This window comes from Erpetoichthys calabaricus, chromosome 10 (assembly GCF_900747795.2).
Source record: "Erpetoichthys calabaricus chromosome 10, fErpCal1.3, whole genome shotgun sequence".
Taxonomy (NCBI): domain Eukaryota; kingdom Metazoa; phylum Chordata; class Cladistia; order Polypteriformes; family Polypteridae; genus Erpetoichthys; species Erpetoichthys calabaricus.
This window is the reverse complement of record NC_041403.2, coordinates 7,601,248-7,611,973: the sequence shown is the minus strand read 5'-3', so window position 1 is coordinate 7,611,973 and position 10,726 is coordinate 7,601,248. Positions and strand designations below refer to the sequence as shown.

At 42.1% G+C, this 10,726-nt stretch overlaps 1 protein-coding gene across 3 annotated transcripts in view; it reads right to left on the bottom strand.

Moving 5' to 3' along the window:
- Positions 1-1,323: 1,323 nt before the first annotated feature.
- pik3r3b (phosphoinositide-3-kinase, regulatory subunit 3b (gamma)) overlaps positions 1,324-10,726 on the bottom strand; it is a 172,619-nt gene continuing 163,216 nt past the window's right edge. For all 3 annotated transcript variants that reach the window (XM_028810807.2, XM_028810808.2, XM_028810809.2), the window contains 8 exons: positions 6,395-6,493; positions 6,129-6,309; positions 5,918-6,043; positions 5,695-5,837; positions 4,969-5,145; positions 4,781-4,855; positions 4,403-4,573; positions 1,324-1,666 (listed from right to left, as the gene is read on the bottom strand). In XM_028810807.2, coding sequence (XP_028666640.1) covers positions 1,468-1,666; positions 4,403-4,573; positions 4,781-4,855; positions 4,969-5,145; positions 5,695-5,837; positions 5,918-6,043; positions 6,129-6,309; positions 6,395-6,493 — 1,171 coding nt within the window. In that variant the 3' untranslated portion in view covers positions 1,324-1,467. The remainder of the gene's footprint in view (positions 1,667-4,402; positions 4,574-4,780; positions 4,856-4,968; positions 5,146-5,694; positions 5,838-5,917; positions 6,044-6,128; positions 6,310-6,394; positions 6,494-10,726) is intronic.

Sequence of the window (10,726 nt, the reverse complement as noted above, 5' to 3'; positions counted from 1 at the left end):
TGGGGAGTGAGAGGTGCATGTTGGGGCTTGGAATCCACCCCTCAACCCAAAGCACCCCCTTCAGCCCACACTCTAACCCAACAAAACACACACAAGAGACGACAAACCGGAGCGCTTTCTGCCCAGCAGAGAACGACAAACGCAGCACGCGGATCTCTTCCTCCTCGGCGCTACAGAACAGGAGGAGGAAGAGGAGGAAGAGGAAGGAGGAGAAGAAGAGCACGCAGAGTAAATGTGCAAATACTGATTTAAATTGGGGGGGATAGCGGGGGTAAATAGACAGCTGCTCCTTGGGCCAAACTTGCCTTACACTGGCACAAAGGGGGCACCAAGTTAAAGTGTGCTCTAAAACCCCACCCACCCCTAGGCCTGAACCCCCCTACATACAACATATGCCCAGTTGTTACTGCCCATCCCCGATGCCCACAGTGGTCTTGCAGACACCTAAAATGATCACACAATCTTTGGTTTCAGTCTGGGGTGGGAGGAGGGACCAAAAAGTAAAATGTGGTTCCCCCAACTCACCCCACCCCACCCTCCCTCTCCCACCCACCTCTTGCTATAGTGCAATACAATTTTGAACCCCCACCCCTCCCACCCTTCTGTGACCCAAAGTGCAACACCCTAGTGCTTTGTGGTCAATTGAGCCTCCAAAAGTTTGATTGGGTGGGGTGGGGGTGGCACATTTTGCCATTTCAAGTATCCTTGACTGATGTCAGTTACCATATCATCTCTTGCAAGGTGGCATCAGTCCTCTCTGGAGCCATGTGTTCCACCCTATGGACGGCCACAAAAGACGGCCTTTTTGTGCTCTTGGGCAGAAGCAGCTTTGTTTGTCGAGAATTTTCCTGAACAACGTGGGGACCACTGGGCTCTTGGCAAAGGCACTGGAGTGGCTTCCAATAATCACTTCTATCCTCCCATCCATCAACCCCCCCTCCCCACTCCCAAACCAATGAAAGGGAATCTGCAAGTGCTTTGATCTGAGGAGTCGTCAAGTGTTCAGGAGCAGCACTCTGTATTACAGCGAGAGTTTGGGTCTTCTCCCCAGCAGGCCAAGTGTCACCAACAGGGTGGTGGGTGCAGCTAAAAACAAAAAAAAAAAAAAAAAAAGAAAGGAAGCCAAAGTCCAGCATGTCTCCCTCCTCCTGCAAAAGCCACAGATTGTTCTGGAAGTGCGGCTCTGGGTCCATCCAGTTTTGTTTTGTTTTTTTTATTGGGTGTAGGATGAAGGTCATTAGTGTCAACCTCGACTTTAGGTAGCACCAGGTCACCTGAACTCTGGGTCAAGACTAGCCTGCCTTGCCATCAATATGCGCACGCTTCTCTTTCACATTCACAAACGTTAAAACTTCCTTGTGCAAATCTAGCAGTCTTCAGAAAGAATGCCCTTGAAATTGTCCTCAAAGAGAGAAAGAAAAAAAAAAATTGAAACATGGGGCAGAGGGCATTTGGAGGGGAACTCCTTCATCTACGTAAGGAGGGCATCTGTGCGTAGACGGGGTAGGCCAGTCGCACATTCAGAGAGTCATTGTGCTGGACCAGGGAGGTCTGTTGGTAGTGCAGCACCAGGTCCTTGAGTGAGCCGTACAGATTGTAGGGTTCGGCAAAGCCATAGCCACGGGCCGTGTGGTAGATCACACAGTGCTTCACCTCGCCGTCAACGCTGCAAAAGAGAAAAACTGGGCATCAGTGTGAGTGAAGCAGAGTGGGCAAACAGAACGTTGGCAGCAACACAACAAAACATGGGAACTCCAATGGGGATGACGACCGGTGGGTAAAACAGTGGCAAGAGCAGCAGAAAGCTGCACAAAAAGCAGTTGGCAAAAATGAGCCAACTTTCATGTCAAATAAAACAAACCTTTACCATGGCATTCACGATACCATAGGCGCCGATTCTTGTTATTAATTAAACCTGTTCTTTAATTCCAAGGCTTGTTGCTGCTGTCATTGTGCAATGGCATACATTTCCAAAATTGTTGATTTTCTCCTTTCTAAGTTAAAATGTTTTAGGGACCGGAGCAGATCAGCATTCCTGAGACCTTCATCTCTCTTTATTTTCAGATATTGTGTGATGGACAGTTTGCCGATTATGTTTTGGTTTTATTTTATATCTTATTGTTTGACTGCTAATTAAGGAAAAAGAAACAATTGAGGGGTCTGAGTCTTCAAGAACAAGTCAATTCAAATTAATTCAAAAGACCTTAATTAGCAGCAAAAACAGGTCACTAATAAAGAAAAGGGTAACAATGAAAACCTGCAGCCACTGTGGCCCTCCAGGACCAGAGTTTGAGACCACTGGTATAACCGATAGCCTCAGAATTTTAGAACAAAATGCAATTTTAGGGACAGTGAACCTGTCTGAACACACAATACAGTTTTTAAAACGGGATGTTTTGTTCAACAAACAAAGTTGACCAACGATCCCATCACCCCTGTGGAAAAAGTAATTGCCTCCAATGGAAATATGTGGTTTCAGAACCTTCATTGGCAATGTTCAGAATTATAAATTTTATTTCAGTTCACATGACTGTTGAGAAGTTTGAGACCACTCCTCATTGCAGAGCTGCTTTAATTCAGATACACTGGTAGGTCTGCAAGTATGAGATGGTCTCCCTGTTGGGTTCACATTAGGGCTTTGACCAGACCACTCCAAAACTTCTGAGCTACTCACTTGTATACAGGTACATCTGGACTTGCAACAATGTTATGGACCAAAGGACATTTTGTGAGTGCATTTGTTGTCAAGTCCAACATCAAATAAATAGTGTACACAGTGCTATAGAAGTACCAAGTCACACAAACGTAACAGGCCAAATACTACTGAAAAGCTGTGCAACTGTATTTACATCAGCCTTTTCATTTCCTGAACTGGTCCTGTCTGCTTCTGCGTCTAGATTGTTGTTTTCATAGAAGCAGACGTTTTGACAGCTTCACTTTTTCACTGCTTATCCCTCAGAATTGATAACGTTGAGTGAGCCAATTCAAAAATCACTTGATAATAGAGTCACAGACTTGCTAGCGTCTTATGGTGTTACCATTTTGAATTTGGTATCCAAATTCAAAGCCTTCATCTTTTCCTGTGATTCCACTGTTACACTGCTGGCAGCATGAATGTTCCATTTACTGTGTAATCTCAAGAAGCTTAATAGACTCACTGGCATCTGGTGCATCTCAAAAAGGTTTTTGGACCCTACGTTATAAGTGCAAGTTGAATATAAAGTGTCAGATGGTTGGAGTTTGAGGTGCATGTGTACTTCCTTGTGGTTTAGCTCATTGCCTTGCTACATAAGCTAACCTTCATCAACTTTCCCCTCCTTATCTCATCTGGAATTTATTTTGATCAAAAACCAAATGTTCTTCCTAAAACCCTGTGGTGATTATTTCAGTCTCATAATGAAGGTCAATATATGGTGAGGTTTAGTGTCAACAGGGCTGGCTGTATTCGGTTAGCAGTGTTGAATTATAATTTTTTTTAGCTGTTTGAGTGAGAAATTAAAGGTGCAACTACCTTTCTAATCACTTAGCTTCGTGTGCTAGTGGCGTGGAGAAAGTGTACAACTCCCTGATAGTAAACTGGCACTATGGGCATAAAGAACACAAATGCCCAATAACTGGGTCCTGTTCAGCAGCACAACCTGTGAACTGCACTACTACCAGTCCCTGTGATGTATACACTTGGGGCCTACCATTCTGTGGATGCATCGGGCCTGACCTACACAAGCAGCTGCAGAAGACCAACCTCCAAACCCAATCTCCATAGTTAAGCCCTATTTGGGAGTGTCTGTAGCATTGCATCATGTTCAGATTTAACCATCTGCTCTCGGGTTTTTGTAGTTTTCAAGTTTCTTCAATTGGTAAGCAGTAAGTTGAAATAAGCAACTGTGAAGACAGTAACAAAGGATGAGGTTCATGATGGTACGTGGATATCCATAACCGACTTATGTTATTCTAGATGCATATTTTAAAGAGAAATGAAAATCGAAGACCAACCAATTTACTAAAACATTCAAACTCCCCATCAACAAGAGTTGCTCCGAAAAGAAAACTGACAAAAAACCTCAAAATGACTAAAAAAAAAATAAATCAGGAAATGCTTCTGGAAGGCACCTCCCAGATCAGCCAGGGCACTATCTACTACTCTTTCTCTTACTCAGAAATGCCACAGCTTTGGCTGATACACACTGCATGAACCAAGCTCCACCCATCATGCCTTGTAGAATCTAGTCACCATTTTTCACAGAAAACATATTTTCCAGTCATGGCTGGCACGCACAGGCCCACACCAAGGACCAAGTGACAATCCCCTCCCACGCTTAAAGTGACTCACGCCGTACATTTTCACAGCATAGGGTAGCCAGTGTAGGATGGCATTACTCCCAGCAGGCACGGCCATACTTACACAACAGAGCAGGCATAGCAGCCCTTCTTGCTGCTCTCCCGGATCAAGAAGGCGCCATCTGGTTTCCCACGGAGTAGCTCTTCTGCTTGAGTCCGGTTGACATCGCCCACAAACCAGCTTTTTTCATCACAGTGCGGAAGATTCTCATCTTCTTCGTTCACAAAATAAGTACTTTGGAAGGGAAATAAATAAATATTCACAATCCCAGTGTTACCAGGGAAGGGGATATAGCACACATCATCTGATAAACAACAGATACCAAGATGGATTTATTAACTATGAACTCAAAGAGAATGATCCAATGCCCCGGAACTACACCATGTATTACCCCCAAAGCATGGAAAGTGACCAATGTTTACAAAACAGAGGGCTACTTACTCATCAATGTTTTCATTCTTGATTCCCAACCATTCATTGATTCGTTTCTGCCGCACACCTTTGTGGTTAAGCCAGCTGTGAATACATACATTCTGATCAGGTCACACTTCACTTCAGTTCCCATACTCTGCCCGTCAAAACCCCAAAACATGCAGTCGTGAACATCACACCCTTAGACTGACACTTACACAAGGTACTGATCTCTAATCTTGCGCAGCTGTATCAAATCAGGTTTAAGACTGTTCATCTTCTTATCAGTCTCACGGTTGTCCATGGCCTGATTCTTCAGGTCTTGTTCCAAACGCATTTTACTATCATGGATCTCACCCAGGCGTGACTTCAGTTTTTCATAATTCATCATGATCCTGGAAGGGTGTGGTGAAAAAAAAACAGGGGCAAAAAAAACACAAAAAAACAGAACAGTCCTAATCAAGAGGAGTTCATATTTAAAGGGTATACTAGTCAATACTCACCTCTGGCCAAACAAAACACATCAATGGAAAATTTCACATCAAAGGGTCAGTTCAAAGAAACAACTATTACAATGAGCAAAATGGAGGAGCAAAGGGCTGGATATTAGGTCCCCAAAACAGCTTTGACCTAGACGCAATGTGGCATCCCACTCCTGACTGAAGATCAAGTCTGTGAGTTCAATTCTCTTTATTTACTTGTATGAGCTAATCACTTCACCCACTGAGACAAAGCCTTTACAAGTACACAATCTGTACCCTCACCACAGTGGCATGGTGGTGCTCTAGGCTGCTGCCTCATACCATTGCTGGCTAATTTAGAGACCCTGAAAATGTTACTTTTCCTCTTAGTATCCTAGTCACATAAAGAGGAAAACATCAGTAAACTGTCACGACATGGACATCCAAAGGATAAGGCAATAAAAAATCTGGAGGAATGCTAACCTCTCAATTTCCTTTTCATTGCCCTCTCGTCTGAAGCGCTCCACATACTCCTTGCTGCAGCGCTCCTGTGTGTGGCACTGCTCTTCGAAGATCTTAATCGTCTCATTGAAAGCCTCAATTGCTGTTCTCTTCATTTGGATCTCCTGAATGATAAGAGTGACAAGAGTCAGGCAACATAAGCAGGCAGTTGCATGCAGTAAGACACCTCAGGGAGGAAGCATACCTGTGAAGTCCTTGTGTACTCTTCATAGAGTCGGTCGTACTCTTTGCTCTTTTCCTGGTACTGGTAATGATACTCTTGGAGCTTCTTCCCCACAGCATCTATGTTATCTTCTTTGACCAGCTGGTCCTGTACATAAAAAACCGCTCATTAAAATATACACAAGACAGAAAGCAAAGCAAACACAAACATTAAAACAAAGACTGTCCATTACCTGCTGGTACCTGGAAATGGGGTACATCAACTTGACATCCAATTTTGGATTGTACTGGGCAAGACTCTCATGCCGGTAATGATTGATCAGCTCGACCACGGAGCTGAAGGTCAGCGGGTCAGAGAAACCATACTTGCCATCTCGATGGTAAATCTTGATCAATTTGTTGTTGCCCCCCTTCCTGCAGAGACAATGTCACAACACTTAGTAAAGTGAAAAATGGTGAATGGAGAAGCTCTAATAAGAACATCAGTTGTGCTTTTTACCTTAGGGTGAGTGTATAGTCACCCTGCATCTTGGTGGAAGCATCCCGGACCAGGAACGTTCCATCTGGCATGTCCCTCAGCTTGTCATTCACTTCTTCCCTGTGCAAAGGAGAGACATTTCAGATCAAACTAATGTTGCAAAGTCAGTACATTCCTCATGTTTGCTGGAACACAGCGTTAACATAAATGAGCTGTTCAAAATAATGTTCCCTCTTAAAAAGTGCTTTAAATGCTGAAAGACAGTAGCCTAGTAAATGCAGAGGTGTTGGACTAGAATTCCCAGGATTGCAAAGACTTCCTACATGATGCTTTGCAAGTAAATTGTGCACGCCAGTACCAGAAACATGGAAGCCATAGCTGTAAGCATTATGGCTTACTACAGAAAGGTGCAATGAACAATGAGATTGTTGCTAATTTAATCTTAAGACATTGTGTGCTGCATGAAAGCATATGAACCCTGTAGGAATGGTCATTATTCATGTAAAGAAATTAAAATAAACTCAAATTCATAAAAAACACATTCCAAGTAAATTATACCAAAATTACTTTTTGCCAGTTAAACAAAAGTTTTAAAAAAAAAATGTCTGCAAAAGTATGTGAACCCTTTATGTCTACAGCTTGCAGCACCTCCATTAGTAGTGATAACTTGGAGAAAACATCTCCTACAATCAACAATCAGTCTCCGAGATCTGGAAGAATGTTTACCCATTTCTACTGGCAATACTGTGCCAGCTGGGTATCAGGCAAAAACTGCACTCCTCAGGGTCCTGCCACAGGATCACAATTGTCAGATGGTTGTCTTGGCCAATGCAATACTCAAATCTTCTTTACCATTTGTTGGCCGATTTCCTCGACTGTTCTGGTTGATGGTTATACAGGTTGACTGAAAATTAGGTTAACACTAATGGATTATTTTTATCTTGACCACACCTTTCCAGGTCGATGGATAGGTCATGGTGGACCATTGCCGTGGCTTCCACACTCCCCTAATTTGACACCCTGTGATTTCTGGTTATGGTGAAAGAACGCATGTTATAGCAGGAAAGTTTGTGATATCAATGACCTGAAGGACAGAATATAGACTGTAGTGTCATCTATTCCCTGCGAAACGTGTGACTGGTCTTTAAATGGTACTGTTGCTCGTTGGGTTTTTGGGTGTCGAACATGATGGTGAACAGAGCGAGACATTCCTGTAAATCATCTTGCACATACAAAGTATGTTTTGTGAATAAACTGTTTCTGCCATTCAAATGTTAACAAAATTTTGACTCATCTTGTATTGAAAGATCCACCTTTGGCTGGCTGATAAAATAATATTTGGTTCAAGAATCTCTCGATATACTTCCGAATGTATGGCTCCTTTAATGATGTGGAGTTGTCCCAGTCCAGAGGAGGAAAAGCAGCCCCAGATGTCAGCACTTGTCACTGGCATGCTTGACTCCTGGGATAAGGTTCTTCTGTGACAGTGTTGCTTTTTTGGCTAAACAGAACAGTTTTGATTGTGACCAAAATGGTCAATTACGGATGCATCTGTTCAGAGAATAGACTTCCAGAAACTATCAGGTAGGTCCCGGTTTAGATGCACAGTTTGGATCTTTTTAACAGTAAAGGCTTCTTTCTGGTAACCCTCTCAAGAATGCCATTGCAATTCACTATTCTTATTTTTAAAGTCTGCATAGTTACCTGAAATGCAGCAAGGGAGGTTTGTAATTTAGATGTTATGGTTTGGCTTTTATCAGATTATTCCTTCCAGGTTGCGTTTCTATCATGTTAAATGTTTTTCCATTTCTACAATTTCCTCAAAGTGATGGAGATCAAATCTTTTAGAGATGGTTTTAATTCTTCATGAACTTTAGAAATGTGCTGGTTTGTGGACACGCTTTTAGTCTGATTTACCCTACAGTTTTTCTTCATTTCTATATTTCTTCCCTCTTCGTCAAGCTCATGTGAATTACCGTGTAACAGTAGGTTACATAACAACTGTATTGGGTTTATGCCACCTATACTCAGGAGACGCAAAAGTGAAAATTGCGCATTGCGTCTTTTAGAGCATAGGTGGCGAGAGTTGCACCGATTTTATGTCCTTTATGGCTTTACCACAGGTGTGGTTTTATCGATCTTTTAAATAAGAGGTCAGCAAGGAAGAGAAGAAAAGGAACCAGATACTTGGCTGATCAACTGCATGTAAAAAAAGTCTGGGAGTCGTATGCTTTGATGATGGGATTTATAAACGCATAGGTTGTTACATCTCTACACACCTATCAATTGGCAGAGCAGATTTCAGTGATGGTATGAAACAATCTAGTCTGGAAATGGCATTTCTGTGATGCTGAGTCCACTAGCAACAGAATTTGAGTAAAATCAGAGAATTTGCCTTATTGACTGAGCAAGGCTATGAAGATCTCAAGCTAGTGAGATCTTTATTTTAAATTTTGTTTCAGACTTGGAGGGTCGCTATTCCACAATCATAATGAGTTCAGCTAATCCATTCACTGGCAGGTCTTAATTTATCAACATTAGAACATTTTGACAAGACCATGCAATTCAGCCCAACAAGGCTTGCCAATCCTATCTGTCTAATTTCTCCAAAAACAGAATGAGTCAAGTTTTGTAGGTCCCTAAAGTCCTATGCTCTACCACACAACATGCTTGTCCAGGTGTCTGTGATTCTCTGCAAGATGATAATGGAAAATTTTGCGCAAATATTGAAGTTTATGATACTGACTGTGCCCCCCTGTTCTTGCTGAATGCATTTTAAAGTACGCAGCCTGGATTATCTGTACCAATTCACTTCATAATTTTTTAAACACTTGCAAATGGAAATTTCAATTAAAACTACAAAGTGAGGAGCCTAGGCTAAGACAGACGTCCCTGGTTTAATATAAAGTGTGGTCTATCACCTAAACACCACTTCCTTAGGTATTACATTTAAGGAACAGGATACAGGTAAAATTAATTTCAGTAGCCACTTCTTTAACAGCACCCTAACCAAGAGGAGAAAAAAGAAAAAACTTTCAGCATTCCACTCTGAGGAAATTAAGTGATTAATGAGATGGGACAAGGAAATGAGGCATTTGGAATTTCCACTCCAACAACTCCAGAGCTTGCCATCTATTCAAGAAATGTGTTGAACTTGTCACCTTGAAGTCTCCAGCCAGATCTAGCCATAAGAATGTCCGACTGCAGTGTTACAGTCTGTACCTCTTCATAAAGTTGCGCAAGCACCCTGGAAACCTGAACATATAGACCAGGGGTCTGCAACTCTGGTCCTGGAGTGTTTCTGTGCCTGTAGGTTCTCATTCTAACCCTTAATTAGTAACCAGTTGCTGCTGCCAGTCAATTTTTTACCTTAACTTTAATGTACTTGCTATTTAAGATTCCGACCTCTTACTTATTTTTCCTTAATTAGCAGCCAAACAATGAGAAACAAAATGAGCCAACACCTGATCAGCTAACCTGTGCCCATCATACACAATATCTGGAAATAAATAAAGGTGAAGTTTTCAGTAACATTGATCTGCTCAGATCCACAAAGCATTTTCACCAAGGAAAAATCAACAGTTTTGGAAATGTCTGTTGTGGCAGAATGAGAGCACCAACAAGCCATAGAATTAAACAAGTGGTTTAACTAACAAGGATTGGAGTCTAATTAGGAAACTGGTTAGAGCAAAACTATCTTGAGTACGGGGCCCCGACTTTGCTGGTCATCTGTTGACTCACTTCAAATTTAATTTGTGCTTGGGTGTCATGTAAAGAAAAAGCAAATCAATTAAAATTAAGGGGAATGGAGTTAATTAGCAGCAGAAACTGGTGACTCATTAAGAGTTAAAGTAGTGCACCCGGATCGGACCTGGAGACCCCCAATCTAGACAACAACCAGGAAAGTAAAATGCCATTGCATTTTCAAGACAGGACAAAGAACACGAAGTATACAAATAAGGCACAGACAATGCATGCCAACCCAAATGGACCAATCACAAGGGAGCAACTCGGCATAACTTGATCTTCTATAGCAGGGGTGGGCAATGTCGGTCTTGGAGAGCCGCAGTGGCTACAGGTTTTCATTCCAACCCAATTGCTTAATTAGAAACCAATCCTTGCAAACTGCAGACCTTATTTAATTTTATGGCTTGCAAGTTTGCAATGCAAGGTTCTTATATCAGATTTTTTTCCTTTGCAAGGATATCATCCAAATGTTTGAAGCCTAAAATGTTTGATTTTCAGTCTGTCACATTTTTCTATTAAGTGTTTTATTAAAACCAAACAGTGAATGATGAACACACAGATGTAAATGGAAACAAGCTAGATGGAGAACTTCTGGCTGCGTTGTCA